Source organism: Peromyscus leucopus, chromosome 15 (genome assembly GCF_004664715.2).
Source record: "Peromyscus leucopus breed LL Stock chromosome 15, UCI_PerLeu_2.1, whole genome shotgun sequence".
In the NCBI taxonomy this organism is placed as follows: Eukaryota; Metazoa; Chordata; class Mammalia; order Rodentia; family Cricetidae; genus Peromyscus; species Peromyscus leucopus.
The window spans coordinates 83,431,997-83,453,498 of record NC_051076.1 but is presented as its reverse complement, the minus strand read 5'-3'; the positions used below and the strand labels follow the sequence as shown (position 1 = coordinate 83,453,498).

General features: G+C 45.1%; 1 protein-coding gene across 1 annotated transcript in view; it reads left to right on the top strand.

The window, feature by feature from the left end:
• Positions 1-16,206, top strand: part of Kdsr (3-ketodihydrosphingosine reductase) — a 33,592-nt gene extending 17,386 nt beyond the window's left edge. The window contains exons 7-10 of the mRNA XM_028883378.2: positions 2,094-2,177; positions 7,017-7,100; positions 11,310-11,411; positions 15,311-16,206. Of these exons, the coding sequence (XP_028739211.1) occupies positions 2,094-2,177; positions 7,017-7,100; positions 11,310-11,411; positions 15,311-15,430 (390 nt within the window). The 3' untranslated portion in view covers positions 15,431-16,206. The remainder of the gene's footprint in view (positions 1-2,093; positions 2,178-7,016; positions 7,101-11,309; positions 11,412-15,310) is intronic.
• Positions 16,207-21,502: the final 5,296 nt, after the last annotated feature.

The following is a 21,502-nucleotide window of genomic DNA, read 5'->3' as shown; positions in this document are numbered from 1 at the left end:
GTAGAAGGGAGAAAATGAGGGTAGGGGGAGGAGAGGCAGAGCAGAAGAGTAGAAAACGGCCATTCTGCAGGACAGGGAAAAGCAGACTAGCTCGGCAGGGTTCTGTGGATCGAGCATCACACCTGTCATTAACTCAGAACAAGTGAATGTAAGTTAACCTTTTGGTTGGGTTTTAATACTGACAGTTAAAGATGTAGGCATAATTTTATATGTACTGATTTTTGCAAATTATGTGAACAAGAATATCAGGAGACCGGGAACTGTGTGAGGGACAGAGAGCTGTCCATTCTTAGGACTGTGTTGGCACACAGTAGTAATTTAGTAAGAGTTTGCTGGGTGATCGATCCAAGGGCTGCATAAATGTTAAACTGTTCGTCATTGGAAGCATCCAGCCATAGACTAGCTGAGTAATTGGCCTTGATGGCAGAGACGAAGCTAGCCCCGAAGGGAACTGCTTGGTTCCTCTCCACCTTGGCATTTACAGTTCCTCCCTATGAGAGAACCGTTTTAGCTATTGGTGACCCATTCATGGCCTTGAGTTTGCAAGACACTAGTTTGAAAAATCGTTTTAATGATCATAAACAGAACAATCCTGACTTCCTGCGGGGGTGGGGGTGGGGGAGCAAGGTAGGGAGCAGCACAGAGAAGGTCTGGGAAGTCAGTGTCGGTCTTTGGGACACTAATTATCATTTACTCTCTTTTTTTTTTTTTTGAGTCATTTTTCTCTGGTCCCAATACAGGACCAAACAAGACTACTGGAGACCAATGTTTTAAGTCCCCATCTCAAAAGCAAATGTGAGAGAAATCGCTTGTCATTGTCAGCTGACTCACTTACGAGCCCGGCTGGCCTGGAAGGGAGCATTGGCTGCCAAGGCCAAGCTAGGAACCCTCTTGACCTGGACGCACTGGACCGGGGCCAGCTTTCACTCTTGCGCCTCCGTGGCTGGCTGGCAGCACCTGCTCTTTCTCCCATGGAACTCCACAACTGTGTCACTGAGGGAACCGTGGAAGTCAAGGGCTAGCTCCCTAGTGGGAGGATGGGGCTGTGGAGCACTGTCAGATTTACCATCTTTAAGATTTTCAGTGGCTGGCCTTGTCGCCTCCCCTTCCTAATGCCCCAGATGTCTTTATGAGGACAAAAACGTAAGCCAACAGCAACTAAAAATATCATGCCAAAATGAACTTGATGGTTTGAGCCTTTGGCTTGCTAATTACTAGGTTAAGAAAACAGGTAACAAGGTTGCTGTTGGCCACTCTTTGGGAGACTGTCCATGAAAAGAAGGTCCACGGGGATTATTGGAGTGTGTTTATCAGTAGAGAAGTTGAATGGGAAGAGAAGATAGGGAGCAGACAACTTTGGAAGAGCTAGAGGGAGGTTGGAATTAGACAGAAGAGCTGTAAAGAAAATCAGGGGGAACTGGGCATGGTGCTGCACACCTGTACCCTGAGCATTTGGAAAGCCTTGCCAGAATCCCCAGTTCAGACTAGCCTGGCTTACACCGTGAGAGAGCTTAGTGTCAAAGGGCCGAGGGGAGTTTCTATGTGTAAATGCTGGCTGAGGCTGTTTGCAGGGACGTTGCATGGCTGGTCCCACTTTGGGGATCCACCCAGGGTGAAGATGGTTTCTGCTGATGCTGTGTACAGGGACTTCTCCAGACCTGGATTCGGGCGCAGCAGCAGGGAAGGCAATGTGAGTCACGGTGTTTCGCAAGTGAAATGAACCTAACAGCGTAGGGAAGAGCCTGAACTGCAAAAAGACCATATAAGCCTGTTGATAAGGGTGTAGACAGACTGTCCTGCCTTGAAACTCGGCCCAGTTCATGGGCAGACTCTGAAAAGCACACTGTGGTCCACACGGGCAGCTGCAGCCTTTGCCGGTCGGCAGGCAGGGAAGAACCACCTGGAGGTGGTTGAGGTACTTGAGAGCCAGGAGAAATGTGAGGGTCACTTCTGAGTCACCGCGGAGGGGAGAGCACATGGGTGGCTCTTCACTGACGACCGTCACCTCAGAGTCGGCACAGCTGAGACAAGTTCACGGCATGAATACAAAAGGGTCTGTTTACTCAAAGGGCAAACCTTGTTTGTGTGACCAGGTGAAACCTTATAACGTGTACGTCACTGTGGCCTACCCGCCGGACACGGACACCCCGGGGTTGGCGGAGGAAAACAAGACTAAGGTCAGTACTCCTACATAATGTTAGCCTTCTGTGTTGTACATTTGTGTGTGATGTGTGGTGTGTGTAATGTGTGGTGTGTGTGTTATATGTGTTATGTATATGTGTTGTGTGTGTGTGACATGTTGTGCGTGTATGGTGTGTGGTGTATGTAATGTGTATGTATGATGTGGGTGTGGTGTGTGTCTGTGAATAAAGTATGTGTGTGACTGTGTGTGGGGTTGTGCATGTCTGTGTGTGTTCTGTGATGTGTTTGTGTAAAATGTGTGTATATGGGTAGTGTATGTTTGGTTTTGTGTGTCTGTGTGTGCACTGTGCATGTTTGTGTGTGGAGGTTGTACAGATTTGGGTTTGGTATGTGTGTGTGCGTGCTGTGCATGTTTGAGTGTGCAGATGCATATGGAGACCAGAGGACTACCTTGGGTGTTCGTCCTCAGCTGATGTCCACCTTGGCCCTGGAACTGTTCGGTAGGCTGAGCTGACTGCCATGAGTCTTGGGGTCCTGCCTCTGCTTCCCTGGGGCTGGCTTTGCCAGCCTGTGCCGTCCAGGGCAAGGCATTCCGCATCTTCGGTGTCTCACTCTTCTGACTTGCATCCCACGTTGGCTCCTGGCCATGCCTCTTAGTGGTTTTGATGTGTCTGTAGGGTGCATGGTGCTGAGCCAGGATCTGCCTTCCCTGGGGTTCTCCAGGCAAAGCTCCTTCCTTCCTCTGCTCCCAGCCCCCTTTTCTTAATGTTTAACTTAATTTGTCCCAACTTTATTCTCTCATAGATTATAGTTGTCCAGTGCTGCCTGTGGTCTTGTCTCTCCCACATTTCATCCCTGGGTTTCAAACCAGTGCATACATACATAGGTCTTACTTTTGCTGGGGAAGGTCCTGTGTGAGTCTCAGATCTTCTCCGTCCTCGCTGTGCTCTCCCTGTGTATCTGACGGCCGGGTTCTGTGTTTGTATGTAACTTTAGGACATTATTGACGTCTGCACCTCCAATGACATCTCCTTTCTTGTGTGTATTCGTTAACTTTGTGTGTCTGTGGCTCATTCACTGAGGAGCACTGAACGTCCTTGGATCTGAACACCTGGGGTTTCTGTTACTTTCGTTCTCTTTCCTCAAAGCCCCTGCTTCTCCTGGGACTTCCTGACGGGGCATAGGCCTCAGCTTGACATTCTGGCCCTCTACTGTCTGCTGGGTCCCTTTTCTGTCCCTTTGTTGGAATCTCCCTCTTCCACTTTCATCATTTATCTGCTCACTTTAGTGCACTTCAGTCATTTCAGAGAAAGGTAACGTTTGTTTGGAATCTGCCTTAACAAAAATGATTTCTTCTTTTTCTTTTCTTCCTTTTTTTTGGGGGGGCCTTGTTGTTTTTGATAGGTCATTTTATTGGGTACAAAATTCTAAGTTGAAAATGATGGTCCTCAAAGTTTTGCGGGCATTTCTCACTAAGTTCTAGTTTCTGGTGTTGCTGTGGGGACTCTGTGACCTGAGGAAAGCCACTTGAAAGGGGAAGGGTTTGTTTTGGTTTCCTGTTCATGGTTTCAGTCCACCAGGACAGGGAGAGCTGGTGGGCAGAGCCGTTCACCTGACAGGAAGCAGAGAAAAGGGAGTTCAGCGAGAACCAGGGTAAGCATCAGCCTCAGGAATCTATTCCTAATGACCCACTTCCTCCAACTGGAGGAAGTCTGACCTTTCACCTCCTCCCAGCAACCCCTGCAGATTGCATTCTTCAGTGACTGAGCAACCCTCTGTTACACACCCGGGGTGTACGTCCCTCCTCCCCGAGGCAGCTAGAGGCCCGTCAGGTTTACAGTGTGGTGCTCTTAATTTTTGGACACTCTTTTCCCTTTTTATCTTTTAAAATGTCATTTGATGTGAAATGCTCTTATTTCATGTGCTAGACAATCATGGTAGCCCCTTTATTCTGCCAACTCAAGAGCTTCAGTTCTGGAACATTTATAATGTTTTCCATCCTAAATATTTCAGACCATTCTTCCCAGAGCTATTGTCCCACTTTCTGGTTTAATTGTCTCACTTCCTTCTCGTCTCCGCATTTTCTTTCTCCTTCAGCTTTTATATTGAAAGTTTTATTTCTACTGATTTTTTTTAATTATATCATTTTTCTGTCATGGAGTTTGTCTTAGAAATCTGTTCTATTGCTGTGAAGAAACAGCAAGACCAGCATAACTCTTATAAAAGAGAGCATTTAATTGGGCCTTTCTTACAGTTACATAGGGTGAGTCCATCATCATCCTGAAGGGGGTGTGGTAGCAGAAAGGCAGCCATGGTGCTGGAGAAGTAACTGAGAGCTGAATCCTGATCCTCAGGCAGAGGGAGATACTGGGCCTAGTGTGGATGTTTGAAGCCTCCTAAGGAGCTTCAGTCTGGATGTTGGTTGGTTTTACTTTTGCTCTTTCCATTTTACTCTCCCTTATCTGTTTCTTTACTTGGTTGCAACTACAGTTGTTCAGGCATTCTGACCTCACTCCGTGTTCACATTGAGTGAGACACAGGCCGGTTGTAAACCTCTGGCGCCTCCTCCCCCTTCTGCTTTGCCTGGAGATAAAGGATGGGGCGTCCTCCTTAGATTTCCTTATATGGACATCTACTCCCTTTTTCTCATCCTTTCCCCACAGAGGCATCTCCTGTGCTGTGGTGGAGGCTGTTCGAGATAGAACTAAGGCTCTGATTGGCACACTGCTGGTCTCCCACCCTCGGTGGGCAGATGGCTTGGATCTGGTCATTCAGCCTCCATACCATCTATCTCACATGGACATACAGGTTATATGAAGTGAGCTCAGGCTATCCTGAGCTGAGTGCAGGCTATCTCACATAGACATGCAGGTTATATGAAGTGAGCTCAGGTTATCCTGAGCTGAGTGCAGGCTATCTCACATGGACATGCAGGTTATATGAAGTGAGCTCAGGTTGTTCTGAATTGAGTGCAGGCTATCTCACATGGACATGCAGGTTATATGAAGTGAGCTCAGGTTGTTCTGAACTGAGTGCAGCCTTTGTTCATCTGGCTCCTCCTCTTTCCCTTGACACATAGCAGACAGATGAAGTGGGTGGGAAGAAACTAATCCGAACACACCGCCTCGCACTGAGAGGGATTTTAGTTTTAGACAATTACCTTATATTTTCATTTTTTCCTCTTACAGTGTATGTAGATCTCTGTAGCATAAAATTTGGATGTTTATGTAGTCTATGTCCTGTTTTTGTTTGAAAAGAAAAAATATTTTGATGTAGAAACCCTCCCTCATTTTCTTTTAAATTCAGCCATTTTTACAATTTCTTTCTGTTTTAAAAAAATAAATTGAAACCAAACCTCCTGCCTCAGAGATCTGCTAAATGAATTTTTTAAAAATTATTTATTTATTTATTTATTATGTGTACAGCAGGCCAGAAGAGGGAACCAGATCTCATTACAGATGGTTGTAAGCCACCATGTGGTTGCTGGGAATTGAACTCAGGACCTCTGGAAGAACAGTCAGTGCTCTTAACCTCTGAGCCATCTCTCCAGCCCCTGCTAAATGCATTTTTAATACGTGCTGCATAGTCTTTAAGTTTGAAGCTAAAACTGAAGAAAAGTGATTTCTCTGAGATTTGGTTCTGATGTTAAGTTTGTATGTTTTCATTTTACCTCCAGTAAAAGTCTGGACAGATTTCTGGTGACTGAAACCTGCGTTGATCTGTGGCCCTGTGGGAGTGGTAGACACCTTTCTAACTCAGGGCATCTTGCATGTCCTCACCCACCTGGTAGACTGGAAGAGCAAATGATGGCACCATCAAAGGGACCTTTGTCCTCTCAAATTCATAAGGAATTTTAAGAAGAAATAAACTGAGCATGGTGGCACATGCTTGTAATCCCAGGATTCAGGAGGCTGATGCAGGATGATTAAGAGTCCCAAGTGTCTCACAAAACCAGACAAGGAAGAGGAAATATATTCTAGGCTTTTCCCCTCAAGCCTATGTAAAGAGTCAAATTTACAGTCTCCTGTGGCTTAACACTTCAGTTGGAAACTCTTGAAGAGTGTTTAGATGTGTTAAAGTACTACTAAGAAAAGCTGATGAAAAAAAGAGAAAAAAATTACTGCTCACAAGTAAATTAGGACACAAAGTATAAATACAGAAGTAGCCATAGTGTGGATTAATGCGGAAATAACGGAGAAAAGGCAAGAGGCAGGGGAAAAAGAGACTGAGCAAGGGTTTAGGAAAGGTTCTGAGCCAGGTTCTATAGACCTTTATCTGTCTTTGGAGGAGCCAGAGTCTGTGATTTGGGAACTGTCCCAGTCCTGTAACTGTCCTTCAGGTAAACTAGGTACTACGCAGTGTAGATTCTCAAATAGTCTCTTTGCTGGTCCTTGAGGAAATAGTTACAGTTCTTCAATGGGGCCTTGGCTGAGACTGTCCACACTCAGGGTTTGTATCTGTCCCCAGCATCATCCATTTGCTCGATGGGGAGTCTAGTCAGAATGGAGGCACTGTTATGAGGTAGATTGCTCAGGCACGGGGACCAGCCTCTGTGTACACACTGTCAGGCAGGTGTCTGGCTGGTCGGAGCAGGGACCCTTCTGCACTGGGATGCACTGATCTGCTCCACTCAGCTTCGACGGTCCTCACTAGAGCCGCACTTGTACCACAGAAGAGCAAGCAGCTCCTTGTCCTGCTTTGCCATTGGAGACGGATATTCCACAGATAGAAACTGAGAATCTTGGTTGATTTTTGCCTAAAACATACGAATTTGTTTGAAGGTAGAAAACTGATAATTATTTGTGAATCAGGGCCTATAAGACCTATTTATTTTAATGCAACAGGTATTGATCTGTATGTTTCCCCACTTCTAGCCCCTGGAGACCCGGCTTATTTCAGAGACTACAGCTATTTGCAAACCAGAGCAGGTGGCCAAACAAATTGTCAAAGATGCCATAGTAAGTAAAAACTCTTCGATTGTTTTTGTGCTGCTTGTATGATACTGTTTCTGAAAAACACGTAAGGTCTTAATTCAAAGGAGAGAGCCAGCTTTGGTCAGAGTTGTCTGTTTCAGCCTCTGCTCACCTGCCCTCAGACTTTCTGTTGATTCTGTGTTACCTGAGGGATGGGGTCGGGCTAAGGGAGAGCTTCAGCCCCTGGGAAGTGTGCGCACAGCAGAGAGAGGGCATGTCACCTCTTTCTATTTGTAACTTTAATGTTCTTTGTTGTGTGTGTGTGAATGTCACCTTCATACGGGGAGGGGTCTTTCCTACTGCCACACAGGTCCAGGGGACTGGACTCAGGTCAGCAGTCCTGATGTTCACTTTTACCCACTGAGCCTTGTCCTGGGCTTCTTTCCCTCCCCTACAGTTCAGGATCATCTAAGCCTGTGGCCAGGCTCGGGATGGAGGTTTCTTTCTTCTTCCTGTTCCCCGGTACCACTTCCCTCATAGCTCATGATAAGAAGCTGTGTCAGGCTGCTAGGCCCACCATACCCCCGATGTGTCTCCTCACCCAGTCAATTTGGGGGGAGTTGGCCTTAGAAACCATGTAAAGCATTGTAGAATACCCTGTGTACCACAGGTCACTTGGCAACATTCCCGTTAATCCACGTGTGGAAAAAGGTTCATTCCGAGAGATGTGCATGAACCCAGGTGGCCTGCATGACTTTGAAAAACCTGGGGTCCATTGCCATGAGAGGCGTCCAGATAACGTAGTGCAGTTTTTACGTAGCGAGAAGACGGTTGTGCCACGTTGAGCAGAACAGAGTAACAACAGCCACAACCAACACACCCAAAGGGCTGGTGAGTCAACTCAGTGGATAAAGGTGGCTGCCACCATTCCTGTAACCGGAGTTCTTCAAAACCCAACAGCAGGAGGAGAGAACTGACTTCCTCAAGTTGTCCTCTGGACTCTACATACATGCTGCGGCGCACACACAAGTGAATAAATAAATACACAGTAAAAGAGAGAGCAGGGATGGGAAGATGGCCCAGTCAGCTGTGCAAGCACAGGACCTAGTTCAGATCCCCAGCACTGCCGCAAAAAGTCAGTGTGATTGCTTACGCCTGTCTGTAACCCAAGCCCTGTGTGAACAGAGACAGGCAGGGCCCAGAGTTTGCATGTCAGCCAACCTAGCCGATTAGGGAGCCTACCCAGGGTCATTTAGAGACCCATTCTCCAAAGATAAGGTGTAGAATGATTGAGGGAGACACCCAATATTGACCTCTAGTCCCCACACATCTGCGTGCGTGTACACACACACACACACACACACACACACACTGGGGTGGAATAGTTGCCTTGGTTGCCTTCAGAGCACAGAGCAGTGGAATAGGAGGCATGACTAGGATAAACTAGTTTGCTTTTCTCTAGAGTCAAAACAAACACCCTCAAGGTGTTTTTCCCCCCAAGATTAAAAAAGAAAAATGTGTACGTGTGAGAACCTCCAAGTATGTGTGCTGGTGCAGTGCCCAAAAAGGCCAGAAGAGGGCGCTGATCCCTGGGACTGAGTTACAGGCGCTCATGTTGCTCATGCTGATGCTGGAAGCTAGCATCGCCTATAAGAGAGCCAAATGCTCTCTACCATTGAGCAGGCCGCCGCATCCGCTCCACCACCTGGGCTTTTAATGACCCCAAATAGTGCTTCCAGCTTCAGCAAGAGTCATCTCCCAAGCTTGACACCGTTATACTTTTATATATTATTGGCACCAGAAACCCTGTATGTTTATCTGGGCTATATTTCTTTTTTGTTCGTTTGTTGTTTTGAGACAAGTCTCTCTGTGTAGCTCTGGCTTTTCTGGATCTTGCTTTGTAGACCAGACCGTGTGCTGGGATTAAAGGCGTGCGCCATCACACCTGACAGGCCCGTGTTTCTCAATATTTGCCATAATAAATACTAAAAGTGTAGTTTTAAAAGTATTTAGTTGCAGGGCTGTGGATAGTAATTCAGTGTTGAGTTCTTGCCTTGCATGTGCATAGTTCTGGGTTCCATCACCCAGAGGATGATGGAAGAGATTTAATTATGAGATGAAAAATCAAATAAATTTAAAATCAAATAAATAGGGACTGGAGAGTTGGCTCAGTGGTTAGTAGCTCTTGTGTTCTTGCAAAGGACCTAGGTTGATTCCCACTACCCAAATGGAAGCTCACCACTTCTTAGGGCACCAGGCACACATGTGGTACACAGAAATACATGTAGGCAACACACACACACACACACACACACACACACACACACACACACAAATCTGAAAGAAAAGAAAAACAAAATAATAAAATTGCAATAAACATTAAATTCATTACATTTTTAAACAGGTTTATTTGTTCTTTTAATGTGTACTTGTGCCTGAGTGTATGTGTGCACAATGCCTGCCATGGCCAGAAGAGAGAGAGCATCATGTTCCCTGGAATCAGAGTTCCAGGCAGCTGTGTGCCTCCCTCTGTTTCCTTCCTGTTTTATTTTTTATTTGTGTGTGTGTGTGTGTGTGTGTGTGTGTGTGTGTGTGTGTGTGTGTGTGAGAGAGAGAGAGAGAGAGAGAGAGAGAGAGAGAGAGGAGAGAGAGAGAATGAATAGAGGTCAGAGAACAACTTTGAGGAGTTAATTCTTTCCTTACACTGGGGTTCTGGGGATGCAAGTTAGATCACGTGAAAAGAGCTTTTGTCTGCAGAGTCGTCCCTGTTCTTAATTTTTTAAATACAGGGCTCCAGTGGCTTCGCTGACTTCAAACTCCGTCTGCAGCTGAGAATAGCCTTGAATTGCTGACCCTTCTCCCACTTCTCAGGTGCCGATATTACAGGCATGCACTTCCATGCCTGGCTCAAAAATAACAATTTTCAAACAAAAGTTCAGTGAAAAGTGTGGTATTGTATTTTCATGAGCCTCTACAAGATCTGAATTAATAGATGCCAGCTGGATTCCGGTGTCTGCTTCTGTGGCCAATCTGTTAAAATACGTTCTTTTTGAAACATTTGAAGAAAATCTGACTTTAAACAGATACATAGTTGGGAGAGGACAAAGTCTTCACTAAGTTTTCCAGATAATTATGGGCATAATTTTCTTTTTTTATACTAACCCCCAACTTGACAAAGGTCGGTTACAATGTGGAATTAGAAAACTGCACCAATGAACTTTTTGTTCGATGTGGCACTAAAATCCATCTCTAGTTTGTACTTTGAATGGATCTTTTACTCATTCATCAGTTAAAAACATGCATTAGTCATTTGGATATGGAATCACTGAATTATCAAAAGTCACATTCATCAGAGATCTAGAAATAGTGGGAACCCAGCAGGCTCACACTGATGAGTAAAGTTTTCCCAAGTCTTAATTTTCCCCTAAAAGCTTAGATTTTATCACTGCCCACGTGTGTATCCTGTGATTTTCCTGCAAGCTTCAAACTCACTTCGTTCATCTTGTCCCGTTTGTGCCTCAAACCCAGTCAGGATGGAGTCTGCTGGTCAGTGGTTGTTAGAGAGGAGAAGACTTGTCAGGAAGTTCCTCTCTGAGCAGTTTCCTTCAAGTGTCCACAGTCCTTTGGTGTTCCCAGTTTAAACATCTGTCACATGGGGAACAGTAGCCCTCCTTCTCTCGTCCTCTAGGAGATGGTCCAAGACCAGCCTAAACCGTCAGATGGTACTGATGGTGTGTCCTGTGTACACACCCATGAAACACCTACCTGGGGATGGAGCCCAGTTCTAGAGTAATGGCCTAGCGTGCAGGAAGCCTTGATTCCATCCTGTGTTATTAGGTGCTTTTAAGTAAGGTGTGTCTTCCTTAAAGACCTTTTCTATTGTGTTTGCTTTGTCACTGTAGTGCCGTGGCAGTGACTGAGTTAGGGCTGTTACCCACACTTACAAAAACCACTGGTTTGTGCGTTGGCAGTTTGTCCTTCAGTACAAAGCTCAGTGGTGGAGACCAGCTAAATGTCTCAGTGTTATTTGACAGTTGCATTGTCCTAAAGACCCTGGAAGGCTCTGGAATCCACGGGGAGCTGTGGACTTCAGAACAGGACCTGCGTTACGTCTGTGTGTCTCGTTCTTTAGTTCTGGTATAACTAAGCTGCCATCCTAGCCCACAGAGCGAAGAGATGGACCTCATTGCTCCTCCAGCACTGATTCCGTTAAACTAACTCCGTACTCTTCGTTTGTTCTTGCTTCCTTTTTAGCAAGGAAATTTTAATAGTTCCATTGGCTCAGATGGGTACATGCTGTCATCACTCACCTGTGGGATGGCCCCCGTGACTTCCATCACGGAAGGACTCCAGCAGGTAAGCCCTTCCTTAGCCAGCAACCAGACAGACATACAAACAGGGAGACTGACAAGACAAGAATTACCTCATCCAGATTCTGTGAGACAAATACGAAGAGTAGAGCGCAGCCATTTTAAAAGTGCAGTTTCTTTTCTTTCTCTGCCAACAATAAGTAGACAGGAAGTAGGTAGGGATGTGTGCAGGTGGAGGGAGGGGTTGTCTGTGGTTGGGTGTTCCCTGAGGCTTTCGGGAAAGCGCCCTTCCGTGCTGCTGTGTTGGAGGAGTGCTTGGTGTAGGATTGTGGGGGGCAGCGCTGCCCACAAACAACGACATGCTAGACCAGGACCCCATTTCTGGTGATCTAACCACTGATGGCTGAGCTGAAGGAGACTGGAGCAGAGACTAGACACCTTTCCCTTACTGAAGTTACAGTTTCACTCAGGACACATGAGAGTTCAGCTCGTAGAACATAAGTGTGCCTGAGTGGTTCGCTTACATGTCTGTCTGCACCAAATGTATGCAGTGCGCATGGAGGCCAGAAGAGAGCACTGGGTTCTCTGAAAGGAGTCAAGGAGAGTTGTCAGCTGCCGTCTAGGTGCTGGGAATTGAACTCAGGCCCCCTGGGAGAACAGCATGTGCTCTTAGCCACTGGGCCTGTTGATAAGGTTCTGCCTTCCCTGGGTGGCTAGGTGTAAGAGGGTCACTAACCTGTAAGGAGTTTGCCATGTGGCGGATGAGCCTGCTGGGTGAGGTCATGGCGGTGGCAGACATGCCATTCGAGCTGTAATGGGAGCAGGGTTGGGGGGCACAAAGCCAAGGACCATTGCTGACAATGCACGGGTCTGTGGGGTTCGGTGCACTCACGGAACGCCCTGGTCACCTGGTTGTTTTCTTCTCCTTCTCTCTGTCACGTTCTGAAGTGCACCACTATCCTAAGGTTGTGTGGCAGTAAACATTGTTGGGGTAAGATCTTTGGGGACAGGGACCGTGTGGCTGTTGTTCGTCATTGTGCCCCAGCAGCCAGCCTCTGCACAAACGGAAGTTTGAGGATGCCCAAGTTGGATGAGAGCACAGAGTCTGCACTGAGCCGCAGGCAGTCTGGTCCTTCTCGTGATGCCATGTGTAAAAGTCAGTTCCATACCTAGATTCACATTCCATCTTTTTAAAAATCAATTTCTTTTCCATATTTTCCCTGGGAAGTAGCTGGACATATCCAGTTCAACAAGTCCCGAGTAAACCTTTGCAGTTCCCCGGATCCCTGTACCACGTCTCCTGCCCAGCTGTCTCCAGTGGGCTCACTCTGCAGTGGGTGCTTGTGCCCAAGCGCCCAGCCAGAGACTGGGCGGTGAGTCCTGACTCCTCCGCGTCTCCTGTCAGGGTCCCTCTAATCACCTCAGCTCTGTCCCACACTCTGCAGCTCTGCCAGTGATCCCAAAGTTGAGACCAAGATCACCGCCCCTGACATGAGTCACATGTTGTCAGCCGGAACTTGTAGGCCGGAGCCTGTGGGCATGAAAAGGCATGTTGTGGTCCATCTGACAGACATGCATGGACTGTCTGTGGTCCTGGCTGGCCTGGAACATGCTGTGTAGTCTAAGCAAGCACCAGGCTCACACTGACTTCCCCCTTCTACCCTCCCCCGTACTGGGATTACGAGTGTAAGCCACCATACTCCATGAGTATTAAATAAAAAAGTGTCAAAGTCAGATATTGCAAAACAAAAGATCCAGATTTGACATTAGAAGGTCTGCAGCAGCAGGTTACTTTCTCTGCAGGAAAAGATGGCAGTCACCCCCATAGCAGAGAGCACAGCCTGGCCCAGCGCCTGGGACCCAGCGCCCTGGCCAGAGTGCACACAGTTTCTGTGCCGTGTTTGTAAACCGCTCCTTTTCCGAGCCCCTGGGCGAAGCTTACGCTGGCCGTTTCCCCACCTCTAACTCTCCTGTGCTCTCTCTGTCTTCCTAGTCCCCGTTCTCAAGTTCCTTTGGGCTTCAGATCTTGAGGTTTCCTCTCCAGGTTTCTTTTCACTAGAGAACTGCAGGCCTGTGCTCGGAGCCTGGACCTGGGCTTGTTTTAGCTTTGTTAGTCTGTGTTGTCAATGCTTTTCCTGGAGTCTCTCCCCATGACCTTTAGGTCTGGTGTTTTATTTTGAATAACAGAGCTTGCTTTTTAGTTTTATAGAAACTCTCAGTGGAAAGTCCACCAAACTCCCTGTGTGCCCGACCACCACAGCCCCTGTGTCACTGGGTCTCATTAGCATGGTGCCCATGTTCCAGATGAGTCATTATTGACACATTGTTCTCAACTAAAGCTCACAGTTTACACTCTGCTTCTATGAGGCATGTATCTACCACTTCAGGGCCACGTGGGATCATTTCACTGTCCTGAAATTATCCTGAGAGACACCTGTTTTATCCCTGCCCGAGGCCCGGCTACCCGTCAGCTTTACTCAGGTTCCCTTGACCAGCTTCCCTTTAGTTTCCTCGGCTTTTTCAAAAGTCAGCCTTGCACTCACTCAGAGATCAAAGCATCACCAAGGCTTTCGGAAAGAATTGGTCCTTCTCCGCTCCTCTTGTGCCTGTGTCTGAGGCAGTCGCTCCTCTTTTAGCAAAGCTCCCACGGTCCATCCCGCTACCTGGGGATGTGCCCCTGTATCCAGGTCTCCTGGCTTTCTTATTTGGTGCCGTTAACTCGGAGGAGGGCAGCTGGCTCTCCTGTGTACTTTCCTCCCCACGTCCCTTTCCTCAGTTTACCTGTGTTATCATTGAACTTAGATTTGTATTTGAGGAAATGTTTGTCTTCACAGCTGAACAGCACAGTATTAGTTTTGTCCTTTTTTGTGATCTCCCCCCACAAGATTCTTGAAAGAATGACCTTGAGCTTCTGACCCTCTCGCCTCTTCCTCCAAGTGCTGTGCTTGCAGGTGGACACACCAGGCCTGTTTTATGTGAGGCTGGGGATGGGAGCCAGAACTTCATGTCTGCTAGGAACACACTTAACCAGCTGGACTGCATCCCCAGTATGCTAATTCATTGTAAATTCATTGTCTGCCTTGCCAGTCTCTCTTGAGATATTTACAAATTCACCAGCTCACATGACACCTCTTTACTTTGGTGACTTTCACTTTCTGGATCTCATTCTTCTTGGAAAATGGTTTTTCTTTCCATTTTCTTTTTCAAAATTTCTTCTTGGAAAATACAGTGGTTTTTAGTCCTTGCATATCTGAAAATGTGTATCTTTCTGTGATGCCATTTGGAGTTGCTTTAGTGAGATTCTGTCACTGGGCAGGATAAATGGCTGTGGATAATTGCAGCCTTGCCCCTGAGACAGTGAGTGCTTGCCTACTTGATTATATTTCCATTATAAGCCGGGTGCGTGCCCACCTGTAGTCATAGCTACTTAGAAGGCTGAAGCCAAAGGATCACTGGAGACCAGGAGCTGGGACCAGTCTAAGCAACATAGTGAGAATTTGTCTCAAAAAATAAAGAAATCAGTTCAGATAGTAAAGGAATATGTATTTCTCACTTTGGCATCCTCAGCAACCAGCAAAGGGGGCTTAATACTCGACATAAATCCTAGCCAAAGGTTTGATTACAGGGTGTCTATCTGAAATGCTGGAGAGCACCATGCCCAGGACTTACAGCCTTGTCTTCTAAGAATACCTATTTTGTTCTTTTTTATTATTTGAATTTGTTAATTCAGACAAATGTTGCTGTTTGTCTAGCAGGCTCAGTGCTATCCAGTGTACCAAGTATTCTGTCCTTGGGAATTACTGGCATTTACAAAGTTTTCATTATACTTGTTCTTGGAGCAGATTAGATGTGTCCCAGAAACTGTGTAGTAGAGACAGAACTACTTTAAAATGGGCTATTGTGCTGTCTTGTCGGGTGAGCTGAAAGGTCGCCTTTATCTTGCAGGTGGTCACCATGGGCCTTTTCCGAACCATTGCTTTGTTTTACCTGGGAAGTTTTGATAATATAGTTCGCCGCTGCATGGTGCAGAAAGCAAAACCTGAAACTGTAGACAAAACTGCCTGATTCTTGCCCCTCGGACAAAAGACTGTATCCAGTGATCTGAACGGCTTGCTGCTAATGGACCTCGGTTTTTGGCCTCCGGACTCTTGTGTCTTGTTTTTGAATGTGTGAGATTGGACCCAGTGCTCTTCAGGAATCTGGCTGCAAGCAAGGGACGGCGCTGTCTCTACAACATGACCGTTAACACTATGCAAACACGGACCAGGACACCATTGGGTTTTCTGGGCTTTGAGGCGGAGTGGTGATCATGTGAGAACTAGTAACAGGAGAACAGGGTAAAGAAGAGAATTCCAGAATGGTAAATTTGGTTTTTTCATTTATCCCCCTCTTGCCCATAGAGATCAAGAAGTGTACTTGGTGGCACATAAGAACTTCTGAGGGTTTCTTTTGTTTTTTGGTCTTAATTTTTCATGAAAGATGGTGTCTGGGTTTTCATTAGGGTTTTTTTTTTTTTTTTTTTGGTTTTTAATTTTTTTTATCATTTTTTTATTCAAGGTGTGTCTTCCGCACAGCCAGCGAGTCTGACTGTCAGCTCCTCTATGCTGTGTGTGGTACTCGCTTCTGCTAGTGAAGCTGGCTTCTCTCTCTTTGATCCCTGTAATATGGGGGATGAGAGGGCGGTGCAGAGGAAGGCAAGGGCCTGAGTCCTTTGGCAGGCAGGTGGGGCTTTCTTGTCTCCGTAAGGCTAATGCTGAGAACATTTTTATTTTTATTCATGGAGAAAGGTAGCTTCTTTACATGTTTTCTGAATAGAAATAAAATCTCATAGAAGCTTAAAAGTTTGCAGTTTCTTCAGTAGTCACGACGATCTGAAGTTCACAGTTCCACTCCCGCTCAGTCTCCGTGCTCTTCCCAGCTCTCTTTCTAATTCTGCTTATTCTTCTGTAGTATTTTTGTTAAAAAAAAGAAAAAAAGAAAAGAAAAATGATGGATGGAGACAAGCACAGTTTTTTTTTTTACTTTTTAAATTAATTTATAAATTCATTAAAACAAAAAATTTAAAAGCATTCTTATATTTTTGGTTGTGAGCCTAAGTCTCTAATGGCTGAGCCATTTATCAGCCCAAAGCATGCCATTTTTATCCTCACAGCATACATGTAGCTTTTAGGGAAGGCAACTGGTTGCATACTTCTCAGTGAAGTTACTTGTAAAAGATGATCAGTTTTGAGCACCCTCATTTGGGAAGTAAGATGCTCAGCTGTTCTGTCTCCCGTTGACTCTGAGTAGTGTCTTCCGTGTGTTAAGGAGATCTCTGCTCACATGCCTCGGGTTGCAGGTCTGCCATTCAGTGAGGGAATCTGCGTCAAGTGCCTATGATGAGTCTAGTCTGTGTCCCCACTCATGTGTTCACTGCACAGCTCAAGGACAGTTACCTCTGTCTTGATGTTTCGTCCTGTCCACCTTGCATTCCAGTTCATCCCACTGGGAAATTACCTCTACTTTCAAAGAGAAAAACTTTTTTAACTGTTAAAAAGTAAGTAAAAGACAAAAACAACAACAAAAAGTTATTGAAAACCTAGAAATTATTGTCATCAGAAACATTCGGGTTTTGCTTTTCTCTTTTCTTTCCTTCCTTTTTTTTTATTGGGGCCTGGTCTCCTGCCTCAGCCACCTGAGTGCCAGCAGTACAGCCTTGGGCCACCATAGCCAATAAGTGGCGTGTGTCTTTGCTCTTTGAATTTTCCAACCCCTGACTTTATGGTGGCCTAGTTTATAATTAACAAGGTATTTAGTGACTCCCTCTTTATGAAGACCTGAGAAGAACGTATTTTAAACATCGTGTGCATTGCTTGTCATGAGCTCATTCTGTGTACAGGAGGAGGCGGACAGTGCCAGAATGGTTCCAAGACCCCTCCAGTCTGATCTAGCCAAAGTTTGCAGTTTATGTGGACAGCTGCTGGGGTGGAACAGTGGGGTGGGTTCCCGTTCACAGGAAACAACTGCATCCCTGTCCGAGCAATTTCCAGTTTTATTTTCTTACAAATGTTCCCAGACACTTGGCACCTTCTACTATTGTCTGTTAAAATCTAGTCCAAGATGGAGTCTGACAAAGTACAATTAACTTCTTTCATTATACTGTTTTCAGGCAGTCCTCAGGTAGGGTGGCTATGTGGATACTGCCTGAAGTAAACTGAAGAGCCTTGTTTCATGGTAGGAGATGCTAACCCTTCCCAGCTTAGACTGAGGTTTGCAGATCATGATGCCATGGCATGAGTCTTCGGCCAACATGTTAGAGGCCCCAACACCCTCGCTCAGAAAAGTTCAGCATGCGCTTTATTTTTTCTTCTGAGTTGATACCATGATTCATGTCAGCAGAACTTGAACTTGTGAGTATTGTAGTTTTTATTCAGTCTCACGTGCCCACTTGTTAACTTCACCACACTCCAGGCAAATGTCGTGTGTATCAGTGTGTGTTCCGCATTACCTTTGAAAAGTCCAGCAGATGGTGAACTTTGAAACACAGGTGTGGAATGCCACATTTAAGCAGTGTCCCACAAAGCTGTGATTTCATCCCAGATGTGGAAATACTACATTTTTCTGCTCAGAAAAGAATGGATTAGTGGGAGACAGTTCAATTGTTAGGGAAATTATCGGCTTTTTTCCCCGAGAGTTGGAAATTCTTTACCACATGGCATTCTTTACCACGTGTTAAGGCAGAGTCCCACCACTGAGTACTGAACCCAGCGCTAGGCTTACAGTTCTACTGTAGTGTTTCCTCTTGAGTGACCAGGAGCTTGTGGGGTTTCAGCTCCGAATGCCTGCTCTGCTTGGTTGTGTTGAATTGTTTTATTGTAATATATCCTATGTTTGTTGAAAATAAATGTCACTCTGCTGTATTAATTCCAACATAATTTAGGGATCCTTCATAATTGAGAATGAATAGGAAACAATCTTCATTTATTTATTTAAAAAAAAGAAAAAGAGTCACAGCCCAGGGAAGTGATTGCCTAACACATTTGAGGACCTGGGTCTGATTCCTCAGCCCAGTCCAAAAACATCCTTTATTAAAGTTATTCCCTCCTATAGTTTTAAATTTTAATAATTTGCAAAGTTGATTATTTATAATGTTGTGGTCTCTTTCCATTAATACTTACATATAATTGAGTGGTATATATTTATCTGGATCTGTTAAATCATATATCGATTCCTGAAAGAGAAACTTTAGATGACTTTCTGATAGAAGATGAGAACATTTCTATAACAGTTGCTTCAATTCAAACAATTATACGCATTTGTTTCAATGAATTATGTCGTCATATTTGAATTTATTATAGTGTGTTCCCTTTGAAACATGTCATACTCAAGGCCACAGTTAATATTTATACTTTTTGCCAGCAGATGCGCTGTGTCTTTCTTATCTCCCTTAGTCTCTGGATCCCAGCTTTAGGAAGCCCCTGCTGACTGTCACCCTCCAGCTCTGGACTGGGTCCTGCTGTTCTGATCCTGCTGGTTTAATGGAAGACTGTGGGTTTGTGTTTGGGAAGGAGAGAGTTGCCATTATATTTTATACTTGTTTGAGGTGAGAACTCCTGAGACATTTTTACTGACAAAGGCCACATGGCTATTTTGATATTTAGGAAAGGGTTGCTGCTTTAGACGCTTTTGTGGCATTACTGTAACAGAATTTTCATACCTTGTATTTCTGAATTACACACACACAATAAATGGGGAACAAGCTTTACTGATCTGAGAGTTTATTTTTCTAGAAATTTCTCTTGTTCAAGATATTTCTTAATCAAAATATAAAAGTCTTTTATAGTGTTGTTTCTACTGGGCTTCCTAAGCATTTCATAAGGCCTGAGTTTTATTATTTTTAGGAAATACTGTTACAATATATACTTAGGAGTCTAAACATTTATTTTCAATTATGCTCTGTTTGTGGGAGTAAAATCTTAAGAAATAAGGAATTTAAAACTTTTTGAGCAGTTAACATTTCATATGCAAACAGATTTCCTGACCCTTGTACCTGCATATTCTGTGAACTGACTAAGTCTGGACAGTTAGCAAGCTGTGGATAACTCACATGGCACCAGTTGTAAGTAAAAATGTTTACTCAAACTGAGGGGACGTTCTTTGGACACCGTTTGAATTGTAGGTTATTCTTTGTTTCTTTTCCTCTTAGAGGGAGGTGTGCAACTATCTCACCAGTATATATAAAGTTACCTGTGAGATTTTCAGATATAACATCTCTTAGGTTGACAATGTCTTATTTTCTGTTTGCTGAGGGTTCTTCTATATTTTTTTATTAATAGATCTCTGTTAAATTTTATTATATACATTTTCTGCATCTATATGTTAACTATATGATTTTCTTGTTTATACTTTTAAATTACTTTTATTTGTTGTACACAGTGATGGGTTTTATAAAGACATTTCAATAAGTATATCATTTTGGGGTGCATGTTGAATTGCAAGCTGAACTTTTCTTTAAATCTGAAAAATTCATATTCAAATGGCATATATCGCTTCTATAATTTGTATTTATGAATGTTTAAAAGAAGTATCTTGATTTCCATTTTAATAATGATTTTATGTAAACCCCATTTCCCCTCATTCCAATGATGAGCCTGCTAACTCCAGGGAGAAGGACCTGTGTACTTCTCCGCTCGCTCCTGGTGACTTCCGTCCTTTCTTCTTCCTTCCCACCCCGCCTTCTGATGTCTCTGCTATACATCCTTACACATCTTCCTGGAGAGAGAAGCCACCTCCACTCCCATCCCCCTGCATCCACTCACTTCTTTGGCCAAGGGCCTTTGAGTTTTATGACACAAAGATTTGAATGCCAAGTGCTTTTGTAAGCAAGGAGCATACCCAAGACTGACATAGTCTCATCCCTCACATGGTTTACAGTCTAGTAGGAAATAGCCAGAGAGTGCCAGCGCACTGTGACTGTCAGGAGGTATGATGAAGCTATGGCGACTAATACAGAGCAGATAGGTTCAAGGCACCCTTGGGCCCTCGACATGTTTTAACTCAATGAAACCATTTGTGCACACTGTGAGTATCAGTCCTTGTACCTCTGTTGATGAGTGAGGGAATGGGCACAGAGAGGGTCATTAACCAGCTCAAGGTCACAGCTGGCAAATCTGTGGAGCCAGGATTCTGCTCTGGCCTCTGGTTTTTCATCTCATAGCCTCTAAAACAAACCACATCTAAGCAGTACAGGTGGAGTCTGAAGGCGTCCTGAAGAAAGAAGGGCTGGTCTCACAGAAGTATGTGAGCTGAAGCCTAAGGAATTGATAGGAATTACCCAAATGGAAGGTTGGGTGTATGTTAGAGAAAGGAACAGAGTGTGGGGCAAAAGATGCTAAGAAACCTGTTCAGACACAGCTCAGTGGTAGAGCTCTTGCCTGGCATGTGAGAGGCCCTGGGTTTGATCCCCTGTGCTGCCAAAGGAAAACTAAGAAGAACCAAGAAAGCCACCAGAAGTTAATGCAGCTTTGAGAAGGGAAAGTGGAAGGCCCGGGAGGGCTTGGCCAGATCATGTCAGAAAGGAGTGAGCGTCTGGCCTTTGAACCCCCTTAGGCACCCCATTAGAGGCATACTGCTGGTAGAAACGTTACCTCAAAAGATGTTGAAGTGGCTGCCCTTAGGAAATAGGGTTAGTATTGGTGTCATCAAGTTAAGACATGGTTATTAGGATGGGACCTTGAAGAGTATGACCAATGGCCTTTTAGAAATAGGAGCAAGGGTCTACACGGGAAGGATGGCATGTCTTGATAGGGGAGAGATGGAGGGGTCACAGCACAAGGCAAGGAGCATCAGTGACTGTCAGACTATTCAGCCTGAGCAGCATGCCCCGCTCCTCTGGACGTCTGCCCTCCAAAGCAGGGAGTCCTCAGACCTGCTCTAAGCTACATCACTTACACCTGGACCCAAAGCCCTAGGAAACAAACATTCTAACTTTGATCATTCTGGTTATTTTCATTTGCAAAAAATGTCCCGGAGACACCATGTGAGCTCTGCTGAAAAGCAAGAGAGAATAGTTGTTACTGCATAGAGGAATGTAAATTTTTCTAGCCCCTTGGTATGGATGGTTCAACTGCTGCAGTTTCCATCCAAAAACAAGCAGGC